Below are 25,691 nucleotides of genomic sequence, written 5' to 3' on the forward strand. Positions count from 1 at the left end.
TGGTGAGGGCGGGGCTCCAGTGTGAGGCGGGATCTCCCCACTGCCCGCTCCCTCTGCAGATCTGACCTGCCTCCCGGCTCCTCCTCCCACCGGAGATCAGGCCCCAGCCTGGAGCCACATTTGTTTCTGAGTCTCGGGCTCCCTCCCTTCCTGGTGTCCCTGTGCACCCGCCTGCCCCCCATCAGGTCACACCGTCCCCCTCCCTGGAGCCACCTTCCTGTTGAAAGAAAACGCTGAGGCCCTCTCACTGAGGCTCCCACCGGCTTCCCCGAGCGGATTTCTGCTTCTACCTCCCGCCAGCCTGGGCGCTGCTCTAGGACAAGGACTTAGCTGCCTGTCCCTGCTCCCCTGTGCTGCACACAGTAGGCGCTCATGACCTGTGTGTGCAGCTGAGCTGATGGTGGAGGGCTTCTGGGCACGAAGTCTCCAGCGGCAGTTCTGTCCTCGGCCGCCAGGTGGCGGTGGTGGCTGTNATGACCTGTGTGTGCAGCTGAGCTGATGGTGGAGGGCTTCTGGGCACGAAGTCTCCAGCGGCAGTTCTGTCCTCGGCCGCCAGGTGGCGGTGGTGCCTGGCGCTCAGGGCTGGGAGGGAGGATGCTCAGGGAGGCTTGTGGGGCTCAGGTGGGGCTGAGGGGGCGGGGCCTCGGAACTTCTCCCTTTGACCCCAGACCCACCACAGGGCAGAAGGGGGAGATTAGCGCCAGCGACACTGGGAGGGCTGGCAGGTCACAGGGGCGGCAGTGTAGACGTAAATGTGCAGCCAGGACTCAGGGATCAGGAGGCAGACCTGGAAAGTAGGAGCCCAGGTGGGCGGTAGGGGGTGAGGTCCTGGTGTAGGAGGGGTGCGGGCTGGGGACGAGGGCAGGATCTGAGGTCCAGGACTGTTACTGGGGTTGGTGGGAGGTTATCTGGGGCTGGGGGCGGGGTGGGTTACCTGGGAAAGGGGGATCCCTTGAGGATCCTGAGTCTGAGATGCAAGGTCCTGATCCAGGTTTCTGGGGTGAAACAGCCTGGAGGCGAGAGTGGGGTTTCTGTCTCACTCCTTGAGACTGATGCTGAGAAGTGACATCTCCTGGGAGGGAGATGGGACACAGGGGTCCGCTGAGGTGGCAGGTCATTGGGGGTAATAACTGATCCTGAGAGAAGGTTTTGCTCCCTGGAAGGAGCCTGTCTTGAAGGACTGAGGACAGACGCCCCAGTCAACAGCACAATCTGCTCCCTGGTAAGGCCTCTGTTGCCTTTCTATCCCTGCCTGCTCCCCTCTCTGAGCCAGCTTTCTTTCTGTGGGTGGAGTCATCCCAGTCAGTCAGGTGGAGAGGCTCTGAGATGCAGGATGGGTGGTCTAGTGACACTGTAGAGCTCTTCCTACCTGCCCACCCCTCTCCCTGCCAGGAGACCCCCATCCCACCTGGTGCCCCCTTAGTTCACCCCCATCCCACCTGGTCTCTCCCAGGGGCACCCCCATCTCACCTGGACCCCCTGGAGCACTCTCAGCTGAAGTCCCTGACCGCCTTCCCCCTCTTGCTGAAGGACCCTGGGCAAGTCACCTGCCTCTGTTCACGTAACATTTCTCCTGAGCCCAGATAGGATGCTAACAGACTGATCTCTTCAACCTGTTCATGGGGTGAATGAAAAAAACACATGAATCGGTGCCTAGCATTGTGGGCTCAACAAATAGTACCTATATTATTTTTTTTCAAGTTTATTTCTTCATTTTGAGTGGGAGGGGAGAGAGAGAGAGACAGAGAGAGTGGGAGAGGGACAGAGAGAAGAAGAGACAGAATCTCAGGCAGGCTCAGTGCTGTCAGCCCAGAACCCAATGCCGATTTAGAACCCATGAATGTATGAGATCATGACCTAATCTGAGATCAGGACTCAAATCCCCAACCGAGTGATCCACCAGGTGCCTCCAATAGCACATATATTAAAGAGGAAGTCTAGGGGCACCTGGCTGGCTGAGCAGTGGTGGATGCGACTTTTGATCTGGGGGGGGGGAGGGGACATGGCGTCTACCCCTGCCATGTGGGGTGTGAGCCTACTTATAACATGTAGTCTGAAATTTGTTGGCTGAAATTTTTAGTGGTTAGTTTAAAATGTTTATTTATTTATTTTCAGAGACAGGGAGAGTGAGCGTGTACATAGGAGCAAGTAGGGGCAGAATGAGAGAAAGAGAGAGAGAGAGAGAGAGAGAGAGAGAGAGAATCCCAAGCAGGCTCCATGCTGTCAGTGCTCAGAGCCCAACGCCAGGCTGGATCTCAGGAACTGAGAGATCATGTCGTGTGTGGGTATCAAGAACCTGATACTTAACCGACTGAGCCACCCGGGTGCCCCTGTTGCCTCAAATGTTCAAAGATGAACAACACAGAGGAAATAAATCATTCCATGTCTTGCTGGAAGATAGGTCCTGATGACAAATATCAGGTTATACACATACGGTTTAAAACTAGAGCAAATGTGCCCAGAAAAAGAGTCTCCCTCCCACTTTTGTATCCCCAGCCCTGCTTCTCAAGGGGACCCGTCTATTTTCTCACAGTTCATTGTAGCTACTGTGTTTCTCAAAGCTACTTTCTATCAATAATCTCGATACATCAATGTATTTAGAGTTCTCTAATTTTGTTTATGAGAGTCTTGTACTTTTCCTCATAATGATCTTTGAATATTTTGTTCAATTTAGGCCTAAATAGTTCACTTTGGGGATGTCTGTGTAAATGGTACTGAGTTTTCAGTTTCAAATCCATTTCTTCATTGCTGGTGTGAAAGTGAGTAATTGAGTGTCATGTAGGAACCTTGCGTTTTCTGCAACTGTGGAATCATCCCTTATCAGATGACGAGTATTTCTGCTTCTTGTTGTGTCTATTCTTTGCATTTTTTACATAGAAAACCATGTCACATGTGTACAAGTTGGTTTTATTTCATCCTCCACAGTCAGTATACCTCTTATTGAATTTTCTTAAGGTGAAGGAGAAGCAAGCCCCACCCTGAGCAGGGCTGGAGGTGCTGGCCCGTGTGTGACCCAGGAAGTGCATGGGACGAGGGAGGCTGTGGTCAGCAAGGGCTTCCTTGGACCTCAGAGCCCACAGATCTACAATCACAGGCCTGTTTCCTCTGCCTGGGGATGTGAGAAAGGAGAGAGGCTGCCCTGGGGCCGGCTGGCCTCCCTCCCCCTCCAATGTCACTTCGCGAGTGTAGGAGGGACTTAGATTTGGAAATATCTGTGGCCTAGAAGCCTGAGATGTGGGCCTGGTTCTGCCACGTCCTGGCTTCAGGACCATGGGCTCATCAAGTTCCCTAAATGGGCCCTGACTTTCCTCATCCATGAAATAGCCTCTCACAGGGACTGCGCCTGTGAACCACAGAAACATAGACATACTGTGGTCATTGAATTAGCTCTCTTGTTGTCCAGGATGGCGGGAGGAGATGGAGATCTGTACCTGGAGGATGAAAATGTCCCTGGTGTGGTGCCAGCATGGAGTGCGCGGTGGCTGCCCCTCCCGTGTCCCTGATCTGCAGCTGCTGGGGGCTCCTTTCTGGCCCTGGGCCCCACCCCCCATGCAGTGTTTTTCGCAAGCCAACCCTCCTCCCCTGAGAGGCTCCCAGGTATGTAGGAACGGAGATAGGGGCATGGCCGGCTTGCTCCCCATACAGTGCAGTGTGGACTCCATCCAGGAGATTTTACCCCCAAGGCTGAAGGACTGAGCCTCCTGAAGGATGTCTCCATTATGGGACGGGAGCCGGGCAAGAAGGCAGTGTTGATGCTCTCCTGTGTGAGGTGCACAGAGCAGGTCAGGGGTACCCAGAGAAGATGCAGGGACTGCTGGAGGCCACACTGTGGACGGGACAGGAGCCGGATGATGGATTTCTCGGGGATCATGGGTGGGAGTCCAGCCCCTGCTCCTGACCTGCTGAGTGACCTCTGATGGTCGTACAAACCCTGAGGATGGGCTTCCACGTCCACAAAGTGGATTTACCAGCTAATAGGCTGACGACCTTCAGTGCGTGTTCCCAGCCCTCCTGGGGTTCCAGCCTCAGGATCCAAGGGTCTGAGCAGCTGAAGGGGAGCCTCAGTGGGTGGGGAAAGTTCACTGGCAGGGGGTACTTATGGTGATGCTTCCTGGGTCCAATGGAGACATGTTCTCAGAGGTCATGGGGACCCGTCCGGGTTGAAGAGGCCAGACTTTCAGCAGGCGGCCGTGAACTTGGGCAGCTGAGCCTGTGGCCAGAGGAGCACATCCCTGTCACCTTCCTGTGTGTGAGAGCAAGGGCAGGGCTGGCAGAGCGTTGGGGGGATGTGCAGGTGGGGGTTGCCCTGTGTGTGAGGGCAGGGTGGGGTTTGGGTGCCCAGAGATCCATGAGTGCCAGCAATAGGGAAATGCCCATATTTGCATGGGGTGGGGGTGGGGGTTGACTCTTCCCAGAAAGCACTTTATTTTTCTGCATCTTCCTTAAGCACCTGACAGTTAAAGTGCAGAGAAAATCAGAAAGAAAATTTGACTTGTTAAATGGTGTAAAGATGGAGGACTGGCCCAGAACAGTGGGGTCCATGTGTATGGTGGTTAGTGTGACTCTATGCCTGGCCATTAGCTGTCCCTGAGAAGCAGGGACACTGGGCTGAGTGTGAACTCGGGGACAGAGGTAAGTGATCCCCAGAGGGCCGGCTGGGGAGCTGAGATCACCAGGCCGGTGGGGCCCACAGGAAGGGATGGAGCCTCTCCCACCCAGCGGCTCATCGAGGGGGTGTTCGTACATTCATCTGCCATCATCCCTGAGACCCAGTGCAGGGGGAGGAAAGAGGAAGCATCTGAATGGCTTTGTCTAGAGCAGCCAGCTTGTCCTAGACAGTTAGCTCCGCCCCTGGGGTGGGAAGAGCTAAGAGCTGATCTGAGTGAAGCTTTTCTCCCCTCTTGTCTCTGCCTTCTGGATGTTTCCTCCGCAGCCCAGTAGGCCCAGAGCAAGCCTGGAGGGAGGCAGCCTGTGATGGGAGCCCGCCCAGAGGCCCCCTGCCTGTGCTGGGCCCCCTGGCTCCTGGGATTCACCAGCCTCCTCCTCAGTGAGTGTTCTGGGTCCCTGGGCGGGAGGCCGCTGTGCGGGGCAGGGAGGGGGGCTCCCGTGGGTCTGATGTCTGTGGGGAAGGACCTGAAACACCAACTGTATTGTATGACACATGAGGGGCCTCTGGCTCCCAGCCGGGGCCGCCTTGCACTGGGGCCGCCCAGCCCCTGCAGCCGTGTGGGGAGGATGGGGCGGCCCAGAGGCCCCGTCGGGGCGGGGGGACCCTGCTCTGGCCCCTGGGGCAAGAGGAGAGCCCGGAACACACCGAATTCTGTCTGACCCAGGAAGGGCGGGCGGCCCCCAGGGTTTGAGGGTGTCTGCGCCCACTTGCTGGAAGGGTGTGGATGGAACATGGGCGCTGACCGGCCTCAGGAGGGGGTGAACGGGGTGACACGAAGGTGTCCGGAAGGGAACCGAAAGAAAAGACTGTCCTAACGAAACCCAGACATTCCCGTTATTACTTCCTCTGAGAGCAACTGCTTTCGTGTAACAGATTAAATAAAAACAAAGGAAAACACTGAGGTCTCAGAGCTATGAATTCCAGGGAATGCTGGGAAAGCTTTTCTTTTCTGTAATGTTTTGCTTGTGAGCACCAGGCTCCCTGAGGGGTGGTGCAGGGGATCAAGGAAATTCCCGGACTGAGGGCATCTGCAAACAGGACGTTTCTCATTAGCAAATGAGTTTTCAAGGCTCTGATATCCGTCTTACCCAAGTAATTTTGTCAACAACAAAATGTAGGCTTTCTCTTTCTTTCCATTTTAATTAACTGGAGAAATATGTGAAATTACATAGTTTTCTCCTTAAACATCTGTTTGGAAGATTATGTAAGAAGAGAGAAAGAAAAAAGGAAGAAAGAAAGGAAGGAAGGAAGAAGAAATGGAAATTTTATGTTGACTGTTGAGTGTTAAAGTTTATCTTCTTTTTTTCACTTTTTTTTAATGTTTTATTTATTTCTGAGAGAGAGAGAGACATAGCATGAGAGGGGAGGGTCAGAGACAGAGGGAGACACAGAATCTAAAACAGGCTTCAGGCTCTGAGCTGTCAGCACGACTGAGCCACCCAGGCGCCCCAAATTTTATCTTCTTTAAATACATCCCGACTCTCCGGATCACAGCCACCTGTGCCCCTGTCTTCTGTCCTTCTGTCCTTCAGTCCTTCCTCTCTGGGATTAGCACCGTCTGCTGATCTGAGACTCTCACCTCCTTCCTCCCACTTCGAGGTGCGTCCAGCCCTGGAGCGCCCATCACCATCCAGCCTGGGGGACAGGCCTCCCCTGCAGCCTGAGGGCTGAGCCTCCTCCCTCCCTGCGTCCCTCCCTCCCAGCAGGTGCCCCAGGTCCCTGTCCTGCCAAAGCCCAACAGGCACCTGGGCCCTTTCCCAGGAGAATAGCTGGGGCTTCAGAGCCCAGAGCTGCTGGGACCCGCTGAGCAGACAGCAGGTCTGCAGGGAGCCCCTGTGCAGGGCGGGGGAGGGCAGGGCAGGGGAGGGCAGGGCAGGGCAGAGCAGGGGGAGGGCAGGGCAGGGGAGGGCAGAGCAGGGGGAGGGCAGGGCAGGGGGTCAGGGCAGAGGAGGGCTGCAGGCAGCTCCCTGCAGAGGAAGCACTGGGCTGGGGCAGAGGGAAGCCGGCCCCAGGTCTGGCTCTGTCTTTCATGACCCAGGAGAGGTTTCCCTGGAATAGAGGCCTCTCCTCTGGGACGGGTCCCCTCAAAGGCCCTCCCTGCTGTGGCATCCTGCGACAGGTGCCCCCACCTGGATGAGACTGCCCGGGGCTTCCCAGGGTTGCGCTCTCTGTCTCCATCCTGTCCTTGTCCTGGGTGCTCACAGGGATGGACAGCTAAGGACCTTTCTTTTTTTTAATGTTTTATTTATTTTTGAGAAAGAGAGAGAGACAGCGTGAGCAGGGGAGGATCAGGGAGAGAGAAGGGGTTACAGAATCCGAGAACAGGCTCCAGACTCTGAGCTGGCTGTCAGCACAGTGTCTGACGCAGGGCTAGAACCCACGAACCTTGAGATCATGACCTGAGCGAAGTCAGACGCTTAACCGACTGAGCCATTCAGGTGCCCCAGCTGAGGACCTTTCAAAACCAGGAACCTAACCTTTCCACTATGAATTCCTCAGCCCCCATCTCCCTGCCCCCAGGCAAAATGCATCCTATCTTTGAAGTTAAGCCCACATCCTTGACCCTGTGATGTCTCTGTCCCTGCTCCTGAGGAGGGTCTTTTTTTTTTTTAATTTTTTAAATGTTTTATTTATTTCTAGGAGATAGAAAGAGAGATAGCATGAGCAGGAGAGGGTCAGAGAGAGAGGGAGTCACAGACTCTGAAACAGGCTCCAGGCTCTGAGCTGGCAGTCAGCACTGAGCCCGACGCGGGGCTCGAACCCACGAACCGCGAGATCATGACCTAAGCGAAAGTCGGGCACTTAACCGACTAAGCCACCCAGGTGCCCTGAGGGTCTTCAATATCCCATGTGAAGGACAGCAGCCCCTTCCCGGGGGTTTGCACACTCGGTTTACACAACAGGCTCAGGGCCTGAGCCACAGCTGTAGGCCACGAGGAGCCCCTAACACGGCCAGAGCTGTGCAGCCCCACCTGTGCTCGGTGGAAAATGCCCCCCTCCTTCTCCCTGCTCTCAGGTGCCGGGCCCTTCTCACCAGCAGGTGCAGGGGGGACTGAGTCAGTCACTGTTGGCTCAGAACTGATGGTGAACAGCCCTAGGGGAGGAACCGCACTGGGGCTGAACCACTATCCCCCCGGGAGCCCAGCGCACAGTCCACACCCCCACGCCCCCATCCCGTTGGAGCAGGGACTGTTTCTCAGACTTCACGGAAGTTGCACCAAGGTTTGCCTGTTCCCACATTAGCTTAGCCCTGACTGTGTTGGCTGGGGTGCTGACTTGGGGTTGCACCTGATGCTTTATTCAGCCCATTCTTCCTGAGGGAGCCAGCAGGGGGTGAGGGCCCAGGCAGAGAAAGAGTTAGCTGCTCCCCTTCCAGGCCAGAAGGGAACTCCAAGTGCACTTACTCACATTTCTGTGTTTGCCTGGGATGATGGTGTTTACAGCTGCCTGAATAAACATACACGCCCCGGGGTTCTGACTCCCCGAACAGATGGCGGGGGGCCCACACCTACCTTCTTCAATCAACTGTATCGCCATATGCTAGCCGTGATGAGCACACAATATTATCCCCACCACGAGGAAACTTCTGGAGTTTAGTGGTAAACACACACACCATGTGGAGCCTACAGTATCAATTTATCTCAGCCCAAGTGTGGGATACCTGGGAGCTGCCCCCTGGTCTCGAGGACCCCGCCCAGCTGCACACGTGTGCCCAGTCACCTGCTGAGGGGGACTTGACAGGGCCATGGAACCCAGCTGCTGTGGGCACAGCCATCACCAGCCGGACTCTGGCTCCCACGTGCTGTGGGGTCACAGCACGGGTGTCTGCCTCCCGGGAACCCACCCCTGATCCCAGGAGGACACCCTGAGAGGGTAGCTGGTGGGGGAGCAGGGCTCCATCCTGGGACCTGGGAAGTGGGGGGCGGACCCCAGGAGTGCTTGGTCAGGAGAAGCATCGTAGTCATGAGAGCAGCTCACACGTACGGGAACACGCTCGCCTTCTGAAATCCCAACCACCATTGTCCCAGGGGAGCGCTGTCATTATCTCCACGTCACAGATGGAAGGAGAAGGCAGGAACAAGGGCCACAGCCGAGCTCCCGTCACACGTGGAGAGAACGTGAGCCCCACGTGGGACCGTGTGCAGCTGGGACATGAGATGCGTCCCATGTGCAGACGCAGTGTGGACCCCTGCCCGAGTCGTGCAGGGAAAGGCTGACACGGCATGTGCGGCGCGTGGTCGGGCATGTGGAGACGCACGAGGGTACCTGGAGGGACACGCACGATGGAACAGCCATGTCTGTGGAGGGGAGTGCGCAGCGGGTCCGAGGTCCGGGCCAGACTGCATGTCAATCCCCATCGCCTCCTGAATGTGCGTGTACGGTCTGCTCACCATCCACCAAAGTGAGAGCTGCGAGTGTGGCCAAAACGCAGCCTGGGTGGCTCAGTTTGTTAAGCCTCCAACTTCGGCTCATGTCAGGATCTCACAGTTGGTGGGTTCAAGCCCCATGTCGGGCTCTGTGCTGACAGCTCAGAGCCTGGAGCATTTTTCTGATTCTGTGTCTCCCTCTATCTCTGACCCTCCCCTGCTCTTTCTTTCTCTCTCAGAAATAAATTTAAAAAAACAAACAAACCGCAGCCTCTCACCCTTCGAGTGGGAATAATCCTCCGCAGGCTTCTGGCCTTGATGGATGTCCTGGGGACCGTTCCCTCTCGGACTGTGACGGAGCAGCTGACCCGTAGGGACTGGAATCGTGTCATGGGGGACGGGAACCTGCCGTCTCAGGCCGGGCGGCATCAGGGGTGCAGCCGCCGGGGAGAAGTGCAGGGCAGGAGGTCCTAGGAACAGGGACGGAAGGACACGGACGGAGACGGCTGGTGCTTCTTCTGCTGTGTCGTGTTTACACCCCAGGAGCCCCCTGCACTCACACTCTCGTGTCCCCTGCTTCACACGTGGGGCCTCAGGTGAGACAGTTTGGGAAATCACCAAGGCCACTCAGCCAGTAAAGGGCGGCTCTGGAACTTGAACCTGGGTCTGTGTCATCCCAGATCTTATGACTCATTGATCTGCTGTCCAAGAGGCCAGGCCTGGGTCCTAGGAGCCCTTACGGGGTCCCAGGTGCTGGGCCCTGAGCCTGGGCTCCTGGAATGGATTCTGGGGATGTGGGAACAAGATCCTATAGACCCGAGAGCTGAAACCACATAAAGTTGTGTCTCACAGTCCCGGGGGCTGAGGGTCCAAAATAAAGTTTCTGGAAAGTTTCTGATGGGAGGGATAGAGAGCCGTGCCGTGGGGACCCAGGGCATTCGTGTCCTGACTTGCTTAGAGGGACCTGGTGGCCGTGTCCCCTGCCGTCTCCGTGCACCTGGTCTGTGCCGTGTCGGGGGGCGTCCTGCACCCAGGGCACGTGTCTGCCCCGACCTCGTCCTGCACTGGGGGTCAGAGGACGGTGACCTCTGGAGGGAAGGGACGGAGGAGGGGCCAGCAGGGGGCTGAGGGCTGAATCCCTGTCACTCTCCTGGCCGGCCCAGGGCAGGGACGGTGTGACCCCCTGATGCAGGTGCTGAGGGCTTGTGGCCTGAGGGCTAAGGGTGCTGGGCCCGGGGTGGGAGCCCCCGTCCCATGAGGGAGGCCAGAGGGACTGGGGTGAAGGCCTGTCTTGCAGCCTCACCGAGTCAGGAAGGCCTTCCCAGGAGGGGCCGGGACCCAGCTCCTTCAGTGCCCACCCTGTCACTTACTGCTGCATCCCCTGCCGTCCCCCAGTCCCTGAAACTCATCGCGTGGGCTTCCAGCCTGTGCAGGTCAGGATCAGGGGCAGCTATACTGGGGGCTGAGTCCCAGGGCCTCTTGGACTGAAATCCATGTCTGTGTGGAGCTGAGTGAGCTCAAGGGCAACAGGGAGAGTGTGGCTCCCACTCAACCCTGCACTTGGGGAGAGGGAGCAGATCCTGGGGCTAGACTCAGGCCTCCCTCCTCACAGGAGGTGACCCGATGATGCCCTCCATCCCGGACACATGGGCGTCCCCACAGAGCAGCCCCAACATGGCAGCAGGCTCATACCAGCAGCGAGGGACAGGGTATGAACCAGACAGAAGTCACACTCCTGTGAGACCTGCTGTCACTGAGTGACGTCCATCACTGTAGCTTAACTCAGCTCCTCAGAGCAAGTCACAGGATGCAGCCCCCACTGCAGGGCCAGGGCTCCGACGACGTGTGGGCGGTGGGGCCTCTGCAGCCACGGAGGAAGCTCCTCCTACAGTTGTGCACTTGGCATTGACCCAAATGTGCTCCGTGCATTCCACTCGTGATATCATCACGTCCAGCCTCTCAGCGTCAGGCAGTGTGGACACCCGGGAGAGCAATTCAGGACCGTGTTCAAGGGGACACCCCACCAGGACCAGGACGTGATTCCAGCCTCGCTCCAGGTTCACGCTCTGTCCCGCCCCCGGAGTCAAGGGATCCACTGGATGGAGTTTATTACCACGATGGGGTCTATGGTTTTCTCCTCATTCTTAATGAAACACACTCACACTTTGTGTTTCCAATGCTCTAGGCGCCTTCAGCACTGGGGTCAGGAGCTCTGGGGCCCGTGGATCTGGAGTGGAGGATTCCAGAAACCTAGTTTCCCTGAAGGGGACTCAAGGCGGTTCTGTGGTGTTTCATGTGACCAGACGTCCAGAAGTACCTCCTGAAGCCAAGCTGGAGAAGATTTCTTGGGCCGTTAAAAACGAGTCAAACTACATAGTCCTCCTGCACGTCTCTCCTGGGGTGGATGTTCCAGAATGGGTCAACTCCCAGGACAAGTTCAAGGAGAGGCTCCATGTGCTCAACACAACGACCCTGAGGATTGACAAGCTGACCCTCGAGGACAGTGGGTGGTACCGGGCTCGATGCTCCTTCAGCCCAGGGATAGAAAATGCCCAGTATTTCCACCTCAGTGTCTACGGTACGTGGTGGCCCCTCCCCCAGGACGTACTTACCCCCTGCTTTGTCCCTGGGAGTGTCTATGGGCCCCCTTGCAGGATCCCTTCCAGACCCCAGACTTCAGGCTCTGCTTCTCCCCTGAAATCAGAAGCAGCGTGTTCAACACGAGTGGAGGCGGGGCTGAGACTCCCAGCAGGGGTGGATCCCTCGGTGCTTCAGGACAGAGAAGGGACACGTGGGGAGGTGGGGGGTTTCCAGAATCCTTACTGTGCTCACAGGACACGTGTCCTTAACTGGTGTGGTGGCGGCTGTTGCTGCTGTCACAGATGGACCCACAGTTGTCTTAGCGCAGCCTAACCGCGTGTGCACCTGTGTGTGGGGCAGGGTCAGACCCGGGGCCACCGCGATGAGGGTCAGGTGAGAGCAAGGCTGTGCCCCTTTCTGGAGGCTCCGGGGAAGGATCCACATCTCTCCTGTCCCACATTGTAGTGGCGGCCGCGTCCTGGGTCAGTGGCCCCTTCCTGTACCTGCAGCTTGTCCTGTGGGCTCGGTCCTTCTGGTTCTGCATCCGTCCCGCTCCTCATCCTCCGTCGCGTCTGAGGGCCCTGTGATCCCACTGCTCCTGTCTGGGGACCCAGACCTTCCCTAGTTTACCGCCTGCTGGATCACAGCCTCAGGTCCCCTTTGCCATGGACCCTAAGACACCTGCAGGCTCTGAGGGGTTAGCACGTGGTCATCTTTGGGGACACAGGTCACCAGGCACATACACAACCCACGTGGGGTCCTCCCCGCCCTGACCCTCCTCGTTCTCAGCACCAGCCTGAGGCCACCCCTACTCCCAGACTCCCCGGTGCAGCTCTGAACCTCCAGGGACGCAGGAGATGTTCACAGGGCGGCCCTTCCTCAGACACGCAGTCAGCACCTCTCTCTGTCTCTGTCTCTGACCCCCTGTGGAGGGAGACATCCTGCTCCGGGGAGAGCGGCTCCTGCAGCCTCAGGTCGGTGAGGTCCCCAGAGGGCCTGTTCCCCTGTGTCTTGTTCCCCGTGCGGTCGGCAATTTCAGTGCACGTTCTAAGAGTGTTTTGGGTGTCCTGTCCTCGGGATCCCACTGTGTCTCCCCCAGGCACCTCTCCTGCTGGGAGCCTGGGACCCATCTCTTGGTAACCAGGTGGCCTTTTGCAAATGGGGCCTTGGGGTCCCGGCCAGCATCAGAGCAGGAAGAGGGGGACTGGGGCCAGAATAAGACATCCTACTGGCCCAGACTCTGTCTCATAAAAGACACCTCCCTTTCTTAAAATCAATGGTTTCTGGTAGGAGGGATCGAGTATGTATTTTCTCCTGGGAGACTTTTAGTCGTGCTCATTCTAGTTGAATCCCCAGGGACTTCATTCAGTGGCTCCTTCCTTATAGTCACTTTCTGTATATTTGGGTCAAGTCTGTCTTATCTCTAAAATGGATTCACCGTCCTCCGGGGAGGAGCCAGGGCGTCAGTGAGATTCCGCATGAGGAAGCAGGAGTGTGATGCTCTCCACTCACGGGACACCCTGTCCTTTGTCCCTCCTGCCCCAGAGCCCGTGTCCAGTATCCAGATGCTGGCCGAGATCCTGTCCCTCACACAAGACTGGTGCAATGTCACCCTGGAGTGCCACGCCCTGGAAACCTCAGGGGCCGTGAACGTGTCCTGGGAGAGCAAGGGCCTCCCCAAGGAGCTGGAGCAGAGATGGGCCCCAGGACCGGCCCCCAACCCCTGGACCCTGGCTCTGAACCTGCCCCTGAGCCAGCCCAGCCCCAGCGTCACCTGTGTGGTCAGCAACCTGGTGGACCAGAAAACTGCCACCCGGGACCTCGGGGAAGTGTGTGTCCATGGTGAGTGTTCCTGCCTGAAGGGAGGGGACTCCCGGGGCTCAGGTCCCCCTGGTGAGGGTTCCGGGTTCTGTCCCCCATGTTTATGTCACCACCTGCCCCCTGTCACCCCGTCCAGGAGGCTGGCAGGTGCATCCAACTTGCATCTGCATTTCACTGACACTCTCTTGCTCCTCTTAACTCCTCATCCCTGCTGTTTCATGCAGCCCTCTGACTTAATTCTCCACTCCTACAGAGTTATTTGAGAAACCCAGGAGGTTTTCAGGTAAGCGAGTAGGGGTGAGTCAGTGGTCTGTGGCACCTGAGGGAGGCTCCCCAGCTGCTGCCTGCAGGGCTCAGGGCTCGGGGCTCCTGTGCCCGGTTCTGGTCTCAGGGACACACGTCCCCCCACGTGCTCGCCTGGGTTCCCGGATGTGTCCTGCTCTCCTCAGCCCCGGGTTCTGGTCATGCTGTTCCCTCTGCCGCCAGACCTTCCAAGACCGCAGTCTCCCTTCCCACTCACTCCCGTCCAGGGACCCCTTCTCTGCAGCTGCCCCGCGGGCTGTGACCCTGCAGGCACACAGGGCCGCAAGCTGGGTTCATGTCCCTCACGCACTGACCTGGACCAGGACCCTCAGCCCCTTAGGCACAGGGCCCTGTGGGAGCTGCCGCTGACCTGCCCTCACGCCTCCCTCCTCTAGGGGGCGCTCAGGGCCCCACACTGAGAGGTGCTGCTCTGGCCAAGGGTCAGTGTCCTGTGGGGCCTGGACAGCTGGGGGCGGGGCCGCGGCTGCTCCTGCTGTGACCTCCTGTCCCACATGGGCCTCGGGCCCATTGTCTCTTGTCTCATCCTTTTTCACTGTCCCTGAGAGCAAGAAACAGGTCCACACGGACAGGGCGGTGCTGCCCACCTGGGAGCCATCCTGGGGGCTCTTGCGGTTGTGCTGCTGATCCTCGGAGCTGGGCTGTACCTGCGGTGCTCACGTGGGAAGAGGAAGAGCTTGGAGACTGGGAGAGGCAGGTGCACGTCTCCTTCCCCTGCCCACACCCCTCCCTCCCTCACTGACCCTCAGCTCCCTCCCCTGCATTTTGCTGCTCAGGGAATGTCCCCCGGGAGGCTGGTGGGTGTGGGCATCACCGTGGGGGTCACGGTGGGGGGAGGGCAAGGTTCCCAAGGCTCAGATTCAGCTCCATGTGTGTGGGGCTCAGGCGCAGGGTCGCAGGAGAAGCACAGGGACCAATGTGGTGGCGTCCTCTATGCAGAGCTGAGCAGGCCGATGCCCCAGGACGGCAGGGACAAGGTGAGGCTGGGTTTCCCCGTCACTGTGAGCCTGGGTGTGAGTTGGTCAAACCCACTCATCTGCACTTTCTGGCCTCATGTTTGTATCCCTTCCAGACATGCAGTATTAACACGGGTCCATGCAGTGCTGGGCGCTGTGGGGGGAGGTCATGTGAGCAGTATGGCATCTGTGGGGTCTCTCTGGGGCCTCTCTGTCCCTCAGCTGTGGCAGGAACCCTCTGTCCACATTCCAGGGATTGGAGGAGCCACATCAAGAACAGGAGAGTCCTCTCCATACTGTCTACACTGAAGTCCGCACGCCAGGCCAGGTTAGGATGTAGATTTAATTGGAAGAAGCAGCCTCTGGCGACACCTCAGTTGTGAGTGTGAAGCCTGCACCCTGGTCCCGCTCCTCCCCCCGTGTTAGCTCTGAGCTTGGACGGATTGAGCCGACATTGGTGAATCTCTATGCAAATTCCTTGTGCACAAGTTCACCAGAAGACACACGTCATGGTAGATCGAGGGGGGGAACTGCGTATGCAAATCTATGCAAACCTGTGTTCAGTCCAGCTCAGCATCTGCTCCTTGGCCTCCCTGCACGGACCCCTTGCTCCCCCATGGACCACATGATTCTGCCTGTCAGAGCCCTCAGCCTCTGGGACACAGTCATTACGAATTCACACCGTCCAGCCTCGACCAGGTCACCGCCTCCCACAGTTAGTATGNATTTATTTTTCGTGTCTTATCGAATGTGGTCACACTCCCCCGAGATGCTGCACAGGAGTGGTGAGCACAGCATCGCTGGCTCCTTCCCGACATTAAGAGGAAAGTGATCAATTTTCCTCCATTAACAGTCTGTTAGCTCTTGGGTTTTTGTAAATATGTTTTATTATATTAGTCAGTTTCATTTTCTCTACTTCCCTTTTTTATTTCCTTTCTTCCACTTGCTTTTATTTTTATAGACTCATAAATTAAATGCTTAAATTATCAACTAGGAGCACTTCCTCTTTTGTACAATATGCCTTTAGTCACATATATTTCCTTACATCACCTCGTTAGCTTCTTTTCCCACACGTTTTCATATCTTGTATTTTCATTTCCATTCACTTCACATGTTTAAGTATTTCCCTTCAGACCCCCTCTTCCACATGTGGGTTATGAAGAGTCGTTTTGTTTCATGGCTAAGTGTTTGGAAATGTCCTGTTATCTTTCTGTTACTAAATTCTACTCTAATCCTACTACTACAGAGAAAGTCTATTACTTGAGTACGTGAAAAGCCGTTGGCGTCTGTGTGGTGGCCCAGGACAGGACGTAGTCTGCTGGTAGGGCTGAGCGGTCTCCAAGCATCAGTTAGGTCAAGGTCGCTCTCGGTCTGTTTACTGCTCCGTCGTCTTCTGATTTCCCACCCACTCGCCGCACTGCGGGACAGGGGTGCTTGGCTCTGGCGGTGGCGGTCAAGCCCTCTGTCCCCCCTCAGTCTGTCCGGCTCCACCGCGTGTCTGCTACCCTGTTGTCAGGTGGGGGCATGTTCAGGGTTCTTCTCACTTCCTGCTGCATTGACCTTCCATTATCGTCTGCCGTTCTTCTGGATCCCTGGTAACTTCCCAGGCCCTGAAGTCTACTTCTTCTGATATCATTTAGTCCTTCTACCTTTCCTTGTTCTAGTGTTTGTGTGATCCAGTGGCTCATTTTATTTGTCACCTGGCTGGGCCCCAGTGCCGAGAATTGAGGTCAGGTATTATTCTAGATGTTTCCATGAAGAGATGTTGGATGGATAAACTCTGAGTAAAGCAGACTCCCTCCAGAATGTGGGTGAGCCACACCTAATCAGTGGAAGCCTGGAACAGGGCTAAGACTGCCCTCTCCTGAGGAAGAAAGACTTCAGCAGCAGAGGGTTTGGGGAGTGGGCCTGTAGCACTGGCTCCTCTCTGTGGGTCCAGCCTCGTGAACCCCAGCAGCAGATCTGCCCTTGTCTCTGCCAAGCCCCCAACCCTGCGGACTCTAGTCCTGCCAGCCTCTACAAGAATGTGAGCCAAACCTTACAGACACCTGTCTAGATCTGTAAGCATCCCTTCAACCCGGTTTCCTGTGGGAGCCATTCTGAGCCCACTAGTCAAGCAAACTCCTTTTGAGGTTAAAGCAAATTTTCATGATCTCTTGCCATAGATGACGACCGATATCCACCCCCACTCAATTGTTTCTGCTTGAGTACCTATCCCCAAGATACCTTGTTGATCAACATCGGAGTGCCTTGTCCCCTTATTCTGGCCCTGGTATGATGATTGCACCTTGTGAAGGAACTTATTGTGGGAACAACTTCTTGTATGATTATGGGAACAGACATCATGTCTCCGGCAGGTTCTGTTTCCCTCCATACTTGCCCTTGAGCTATGAACAGGGAAATGACCCTTATATTAAAGATTGACCTTTCCACGTACAATTCTGTTTCTACCGTTGCATTAGTCCAAGAGGTTCATACAGCTCAACCTGTAAATCAACTAGCCAAAAATGTCTCTCATGCCCTAGCTATTCAAGGAATCATAGACAAAAAACTAGACACAAAAGTAAATGCACTCGATCAGGCTCAGAACCTGGAGACTGCTTCAGCTTCTCTGTCTCCCCCTCTCTCTGCTCCCTCGTCACTCCCTCTCTGTCTTGCTGTGGAAATGAGCTAAACTCTTTAAAGGTATGGTTGGCTTGGTGGTGCCATAAGGAATATAACTGGACAATTAAGTCTTGCCTGGAGACAAAGAACCTACTTAGAGAAGAGGAACAGATAAGAGCCGAACATAAGTTACTACATATCCCTTTGCTAACTGATGATGTACAGCACCCCCTTCCCTAATGCCTACATTCCACAAACACTCTCCCTTACCCTGGCAGCTGTGATGAGGATAGATAAGAGTATCTACTACTTAACCTATGACTTAATCTTAGTGTTAATAAAATGTGAACACCCTGTTATTTTCTTAGTTACTCAACCTCACTATAATTGGGGCAGTTTTGCAAGAATACTTTTGTAAAACCTATTTCTGTACATTTTCCAAAACATCTTATCACAGAGAACTATCCATTGTAGAAATACCTTTTTCTGATGCCTTGTTAACAGTTGACCTATATAAAAGACACCAAAACCAACAGGACAGAGATGCCTGCCTGGTGATCAGAAAGGATCTTGGGGCTCTCTCATTCCCTCCCTTGCCGACACCGTCCATCCTTCAGGGACCCCTGGCCCGGCCAGAGCCGGCCACCGGCAGATTCCCTCGAGAATCCCGAGTAATACCGACGGCATATCTGTTCCCATCATTTTATTTGAACCCAGCTCTATGGAGCCAACGGGGAAGGGTGGCTACAGAGGGAGGTGACCCCCAGCCGCGTGTGCAGCTGCCCGTCCTCGTCCCCGGCTGTGGCTCCCCCCCATCCTCTGCCTTTCCTGTGCCTACCCCACCCTGGCGCCCACACCGAAGGCCCCACATAAACCGCTCTCCCTGCTCTGCACTCGGGGCTTTGGTCTCCCGGCGGCTGACGTTCCCGAGAGCCTCTCTCCCCCTCTTTTCCTCCTGCCTGGCACCCACTCTGACTGACCGTCCCAGTGACAGTCACATTTCCCTTGTCCTCCCAGGCATCCACACCGCCTGACGGGACTCCTGGGGGACTCTGTGTCCCAGCGGGGCCTCAATGTGCATGAAAATCAGGCCCCAGAACCGGATGGTGTGGGAGGAGGGGGAAGGGAGGGAGTCTCGAGGTCATGAGTAAACATTCCTGCCCTTCCTGTTCCTGCTCAGCTCCCGGACAAGAAGAATGGAGCAGATGGTGTCAGTGGTGCTCCCGGGAGGGTGTTCCTGTTGTGAGTGGTTTAGAGAACGCTGTGGAAAACAGTTAAAGGGCCACAGCAGTGAGAGGAGAGAGAGGTGGACACACAGGCTCCAACATGGACCCGACAGCCGGGGTCCAGCTCTAGCACGGCTGTCCATTTGCCTGGAGCCAGAGGCCGGGGAGGAAGGCTTGGGGACACTGGGAGCAGCAAGTCCCTGAAAGGCACCGGTCACGTGGCCTCCGAGGGGTCCGGCTCTGACCGTCCAGGATACAGGGTGGCAGGAGGGGAAGTGAGGGGCTCCGTGATGCAGGGAACAAAATCTAGGTGGATGAGCCTGAGATGTTCCCTCCACTTCTCAGCTGATCTCATTCCCTCTTCCTGCGTCCCTATCTAGTATGGAGGGGACAGGGCCCCAGGGCATCCGGCACCTCTGTTCTCTCTGCCATCTCCCTCCCTTCCCAATTTCCACTTTTGTGGGCAGTAAAGGGATAGACTGCATGGTGGGTTCTGGTCAACTCCCCTCCGGGAGCATCTCTTCAAGTGTGTGAAGTTCCTGCTTCCCTTCTTTCTTCTGCAGAAAGCAAACAGAATGAGTTTGTATGAGGATCTCTCTCCTGCTTTCTCTTCCCTTCCATTCCCGGTCCCTGTGCTGCTCACAAATGCTGCTTGTGCGAGGGGACATCCTTACTTTCCAACCAAGTGAGCAGGACTCAGCCAGTACCCTGGATCCCTGACCCACAGCACAGCACCAGGAAGTAGACATAAGTCTCATGAAAATCAAGGTTCCTCCCATTATATGACAGTTTCTAGGGCTCCAGTTATTTGGGGGAACATCAGCATATCCCTCAAATGTAGAAGCAAATTGTCTCCGGAGGGAGGCAAACCATGAGAGACTCTTGAATGTTGAGAACAAACTGAGGACTGATGTGGGTGGGGGAGAGGGGAAGGGGGTGATGGGCATGGGATAGGGCACTTGTGGGGATGAACACTGGGTGGTATATGGAAACCAACTTGACAATAAGCTATTTAAAAAAAAAAAAAGAAAAGAGAAAGAAGAAGCAAATTGTCTCACTTTCATGCCCCTGCAGAGGGAAGGAGACACCCGGCTTTCTCAGGGTTTGTGAATCCGGCAAACTTGTCACAACGAGGTGTGCAATGTCACTAGGTTTACCACATCCCAGCCAACGTGCAAGAGCAAGAGAAGGTTCTCCTGCTGGTGCTAGAAGGTAGGTGGATCCACCACCGGCCCTGTGGTGTTGCAGCCACGGGGGTTTTATGTGATCCTGAGCTCTCCAGTTTCTCTTTGGAGCTTGACAAAAGAACAGTCTCTGAGGTTCCTCTGGGATTAAGCAGAACCACATCTTATTTGGAAAACACCTCTCCTCTCCTAGGGTTTTAGGCTTGATATTGGTAGACTCTTAGCACCAGACCATGGGACACATCAAATGACCATGTAACCGGAGCTGACTGTCCTCGGCCGCGCATTTTCTGTGCATCTGGTAGCCTTGCGAGCAGAGGTTGTCTACAAGGGCAGCCCCAGCACGACTGGTGACAGAAGTGAGTTGCACAAGCAGGACCCTTACAGCCCCGACGTACATGCACCTGCTGCCTATTCCGTCTCTGTCGGTGGAGACAGGGCAGAGTGCACGTGCAGATCCACACCGCACATGTGGATGGAGCTGACCCTCTCCCTCCTCTCAGCCGGCTGCTTCTCCCCCCAGGGAGGACATGACCGCAGACTGACCAGCTCCTCAAGAACCATATATAGGAATGGAATCAGCAACTTCCCAGAATATTCTAAATAGTCACTTCTCTGTCTCTCTTCACCCAGCTTTTGTGACCCTGACTAGCAAGCATCCCCCTTGGTCTTTAATTCTTGGTTGGAATGTTACTCCTTCCAGAAGAAATTCATGACTCTCTCAGAGGCTCTGTCACAGAAGCTGTCTGCACCGCCTCTGTCAACTTTTCATACACCTCCAGTCCTGAACACTCTGTACAAGTCAAGTCTTGTTTGGCCAGTTGGGTCGGGGGATGAGGGAGGGCAGGGACGGCAGAGAAGGGAAGAGTTTTTCCCCTGGACAAATTTCTTTTTGTCAAGGCCAACAAGTTGACTTCCAAAAACATGCTCAAGTTCACTAATCATCACAGAAATAAGAAATGAAAGAGAGGGGCACCTGGGTGGCTGAGTCGGTTGAGCATCCGACTCCTGATTCCGGCTCAGGTCATGATCTCACTTGAGTTCAAGCCCCACATCGGGCTCTGTGCTGATAGCATGGAGACTACTGGGGATTCTGTCACTCTCTCTCTCTCTGTCTCTCTCTCTACCCCCTTCTCTCTTTTTCCCCATCCCCCACTCAAGTGCATGCTCTCTCTGTGTATGTCTCTCTCTCCCCATCCCCTGTTCATGTGCGTACTCTCTCTTTCTCAAAATAAATAAATAAACTTAAATAATATACCTTTTAAAAAAAAAGAAATGAAAGGGAAGATCATTTCCAGATATCACATCGAGAGGATAATCATGGGGAGCATTGTCAAGACTGTGGAAAAAAGGGAACTCGGGGAGTGATCAGGCAGTATAACAGGAACAAAAGTCAACAGCGCCCAAGGGCATGTCTAAGGAGGTCATGCCTGACGGTTAGCTGCTTCCGCACTCTCTGGTCTTTCCCTCCCTATCTACTTGGTGGCAATTATGTCAGTTATGAGCCTGACATTTCCCAGACCTTTGTAAGGGAGGGCTGATGAAATACAAGAAGAATTCCTTGGGGGAAACTCAAGAAAAAGCGCTCTCACCCTTCCCCTCTTTTCTTCTTCGTGGTGTCTGGAACTTGTAACGAGATGGCGAGAGTTATAGCAGCCATTTTTGTGACCTTGAGGAGAGAGGCCAGACACTGAGGAACAGAAAACTACAAGTAGCCTGGGACCTCGACGCTTCACAGAGTTGCTACTCATGTCCTGAACTGCTTGCCTACAGATTTTTTCTGAAGGCAAGAGAAAAGTCACCCCATGATTTGTTGAGGTCACCGTGTTGACCTTTTTCATGGAAGCCACATATGCAGTAGTTCTGTCTTATTTGTGGTTTCATGGCTTTGCCTTCTGCAGTCAGGAGGCAGATGACCTCCTTGTGACAGCTGGCCAGAAGGTCAGCAGTAGCCTAACACTGCATCCTGATGCCTGCGTCCTTAACCTCAGTTCTCGTCACATGAGCATTGTATCATCTGACACCATCATATGAAGGAGGAAGGTGAGTGTGGGACAGTGAGACATTGAGAGAGAGATCACATGCACATAGTTTTTATTACAGTATACTGTTATAATTGTTCTACTTTTATTAGTTACTATCGTTAATCTCTTATGGCGCCTAACTTATAAATTAACCTTCATCGCAGGTGTGTGTACACAGGAAAGAACATCGTGTCTATGGGTTTAGGGACTCTGTGACCTCAGACATCCCTGGGGGCCTTGGAGTGTACCTCCCATGGGCAAGGGGGCACTACTGTATTTATAATGGACACAGACATCGGTTGTAACATTGCTTTAGAATAGAGGAATAATGTTAGCAATCTAAATGTCCCCTAACATCCACTTTTCCTGAGGTTTTCCAGATCCCATGCCTCACCCAGTACACAAGACCGTGACCCTCAACCTCTTTCTCATAGCGAAACGTGAACATGGATCTACTTCAGCACATGCGTCCCAAGCTGGTAGAGAACCAGATTGGTAATTCAAATATTTCTGGAAAGGAAGACATTAAGTAAACAAGACTCAGGAATTATAGACTGTATATAAAACCTCAAGTTGTATAAGCAAAAACCGAGAAATAGGAGAGAGAAAAAATGTGCTTCATTCTCACGAAACACGGGAACAGGCATGGAAATCTGTTCATAACATTGATAGCTAGAGACAGAGTAACTTTAAATTCCTTTTTTTTAATGATTTATAGGAAGTCACTAGTAAAATTACAAATAGGAAGGGGTGCCTGGGAGCGTCAGTCAGTTAAGCGTCAGGTTCTTGATTTCTGGTCAGGTGTCTGATCAAGCCCCACATGAAGCTCTGCTCTGGCAGCATGCCTGCTTAAGATTCTCTCTCCCAGTGCGCCTGGGTGGCTCAGTCGGTTGAACGTGCAACTTCGGCTCTGGTCATGACCTCACAGCTCATGAGTTCGAGCCCCGCATGGGAATCTGTGCTGACAGCTCAGAGCCTGGAGCCTGCTTCCGATTCTGTGTCTCCCTCTCTGTCCCTCCCCCACTCACACTGTCTCTCAAAAATGAATAAACATTAAAAAAATTTTTTTTAATTCTCTCTCCCTCTGCCCTCCCCTGCTTGCTCTCTCTCCCTCTCTCTCTGTCTCTCTCTCTTTCTGTCTTTCTGTCAAAATAAACTTTAAAAAAATGAAAACAGAATGTTAGCCTTCAACATCATTAGGAGGTAGAGAGGGAAAGAAATAAAGTCTGTTAGTGGTTCATCGATTTTATGGCAAGATTGCAAAAACCACGTTAAAATATTTTAAGTAGACAATCTCACAATATGAATATTTATTAATTTGTGAATTGTACATTTTTAAGTGTACACCAAAAATTAAAACTTAGAAAAATATAAGATATCCATCCCCATGAAGCAAACAATATTTTCATATCTTACATTTTGTGATGGCTTCATACAACAGTAGGTAATTGTTCAAGGCTCAGTATATGTTTAGAAGAAGAGTCGTATCACAGGAGCAGAGGTGAAGCTATACTTCATACGGTCTTCTTGAATATTGTGCAAGTTTACATTTTCAAATTCAAAAATTCAGGCCAGGCACATGTAGAAGCTAGGGAACTTTAGACTGTTTACATTACTCCTATTTTAAAACAATGTTACAGCAGAACTCTGTGTTAGAAATACATTTAGGGGCTAGTCAGAGACATCCCATCCTAGAGACCTAAACAAATTTGAATCTGTAATGAGCTCCTTTGTCCAATTCATTGGCCATCTGTGTTGCCTCACAGCGGGCAGACGGGAGCTCAGGCCAGGCGTGGGACAAGCCAGCTCCGGCTTTTTCTCCTCCTTACCTTACCTATGTTGTCTCCAATCTCTGCATCCTGGGAGGGGGACTTTCTAGCAAGGCAACCGTTCTGTGTTGGTTCGTTCAGTGCTGTCTGTGCTCCTGAGGCAGCAATAATCCAGAATCCACCCAATGAGTAGGAGGGGTCCTCTCGGGGCTGTCCACTGTCACCGTGTGACACACAGATCATTGTGCCAGGGAAGTCCTAGTACATGCTCGAAGTGGATATTTTTTCTTGATCAAAATAAAACTATAAATAGACATTCTTGTATTTTCTTTGGATCCCACAATAGATCGTCTCATACAACACACTTTTGAGACCAGTACTCTATCTGAAAAGATGACTTTTTTTGTTTTATTTTAAAATGTGCGGGAAACATAGCCAGAGGAACTATACGCGAATGCTTGTGACGGTTAAATTCTGGGCAGAGGCCCCGAGGAAATGCTGTTCTTTTTTTTTTTTAATGTTTTTTTTTTTTCTAGGAGAGAGAAAGAGACAGCGTGAGCAGGAGAGGGTCAGAGAGAGAGGGAATCACAGACTGAAACAGGCTCCAGGCTCTGAGCGGGCAGTCAGCACAGAGACCGACGCGGGGCTCGAACCCACGAACCGTGAGATCATGACCTAAGCGAAAGTCGGACGCTCAACCGACTAAGCCACCCAGGCGCCCCAAGGAAATGCTGTTCTTAAGAAGACACCCAGAAGGCCCTCGGGTCCATGAAACATGCTCAACGTGGCAGATCCTCAGGAAAATGCAAATCAAACCACAGCATCAGCTCCAGCCGGGTAGGGTAGCAGGTATGAAAGAGACCAGAGGCAAAGAGTGTTGTTGGGAATGCAAACTGTTGCAGCCACGATGGAAAACAGTATGGAGTTTCTGCAAAAAAACTAAAACATTGAAATATACCATATGACCCCACAGTTTCCCATCTGGGCATTTATCTGAGGGGACTGGAATCCGGATTTTGAAGAATCTGCTCCCTCCCCGCGTTCACCGTGGCGTTGTTCACCATAGCCAACACATGGACAGGGCTCTTCCCAGGGCCCAACCAGAGACAGATACGGAGACCCGGGCAGCGAGGCTGGGAAGCGCCCTGCGCAGGGGGTGGGCTGCAGTCAGGGCGCTGGGCCAGGGGGTCCCTGAATCAGCCTCAGCAGGAGCAGGGCCTGCGGGCGAAGCTGTGCCAGCAGCGCCCACTGGTGGAAGACGCTGCAGCGGCGGCCGCGCGCAGCCAGGTGTCCCAGCCCCGCCCTCAGGGCCCAAGGGAGCAGGTCCCTCCTGGACACCGCAGGGCGGACAGCACAGCCCTCCCTCCGGCCCAGGCCAGGGCAGCTCCGCTCAGAGTCAGGTCTGAGAAAGGAGTTCAGGAGCCCAGTTCTATCCCGGAGCCCGGGGCGTGCCTCCCACCTGTCCCCGGGTGTCTCACCTGCCCAGCAGGAGGTGGGTCACTGGGCAGCTCTGAGTCCCTTCTGGCCCTGGGGTCCCGGGTCTCTAGGTCAGATGGAGCTGACCTGGCTCCCTGACACCTCTCTGATCTCAGTCTCCTCCCTGTCTTGCCTGGGCTCACGCAGGCTCTGGGCACCTGCCCTCTGGCTCCTGGAACACGACAGGCCTGGTCCCGCCTGAGGCCATGACACAGCCATCACCTCCCCCAGGCAGGCAGTTCCCCTGATGTCCAGGGTCACTCCTCACCTCCTGCTGGGTTCTTTTTTTTTTTTTTTTAACATTTATTCATTTTTGACAGAGAGATAAAGTGCGAGTGGGGGAGGGGCAGAGAGAGAGGGAGACACAGAGTAAGAACCGGGCTCCAGGCTCTGAGCTAGCTGTCAGCACAGAGCCCGACGGGGGGCCCGAACCCATGAATCATGAGATCATGACCTGAGCCAAAGTTGGACGCTTAACCGACTGAGCGACCCAGGCGCCCCGAAAAAAAAAAGTTTAATTCTGCAAAATCATCCCTTCTCTCCCTGATTATCTTCTTAGCCCCGCCCCTCCCCATCACACTCCGATGCCTCAGTCCACCTTTTCTGACTTCCTCCGGTCTTTTGAAAACGGTTAGGTCTTTCTGTGTTTGGGAAGAACAAACATGTGTGTAGGTCTTCTGTTAGGTTTTTTTTT

The 25,691-nt window shown here is 54.3% G+C and overlaps 1 protein-coding gene and 1 long non-coding RNA gene across 4 annotated transcripts in view; both read left to right on the top strand.

The window, feature by feature from the left end:
- Positions 1 to 15,432, top strand: part of LOC144216324 (uncharacterized) — a 32,839-nt gene extending 17,407 nt beyond the window's left edge. For both annotated transcript variants that reach the window (XM_077745650.1, XM_077745649.1), the window contains exons 2-7: positions 4,934 to 5,047; positions 11,222 to 11,614; positions 13,162 to 13,458; positions 14,305 to 14,451; positions 14,644 to 14,735; positions 14,968 to 15,432. In XM_077745650.1, coding sequence (XP_077601776.1) covers positions 4,975 to 5,047; positions 11,222 to 11,614; positions 13,162 to 13,458; positions 14,305 to 14,451; positions 14,644 to 14,735; positions 14,968 to 15,054 — 1,089 coding nt within the window. In that variant the 5' untranslated portion in view covers positions 4,934 to 4,974 and the 3' untranslated portion in view covers positions 15,055 to 15,432. The remainder of the gene's footprint in view (positions 1 to 4,933; positions 5,048 to 11,221; positions 11,615 to 13,161; positions 13,459 to 14,304; positions 14,452 to 14,643; positions 14,736 to 14,967) is intronic.
- Positions 15,433 to 19,536: 4,104 nt separating this feature from the next.
- Positions 19,537 to 25,311, top strand: LOC144216327 (uncharacterized). 2 transcript variants are annotated; one of them, XR_013330652.1, is made up of 3 exons: positions 19,537 to 19,756; positions 21,366 to 21,771; positions 24,058 to 25,311. It is a non-coding gene; the product is annotated as an uncharacterized LOC144216327 (long non-coding RNA). The 2 variants fall into 2 exon arrangements; XR_013330651.1 differs by lacking the exon at positions 21,366 to 21,771.
- The last annotated feature ends 380 nt before the right edge of the window (positions 25,312 to 25,691 follow it).

This window comes from Crocuta crocuta, unplaced genomic scaffold (assembly GCF_008692635.1).
Source record: "Crocuta crocuta isolate KB4526 unplaced genomic scaffold, BGI_CrCroc_1.0 scaffold1098, whole genome shotgun sequence".
NCBI classification, from domain to species: Eukaryota; Metazoa; Chordata; class Mammalia; order Carnivora; family Hyaenidae; genus Crocuta; species Crocuta crocuta.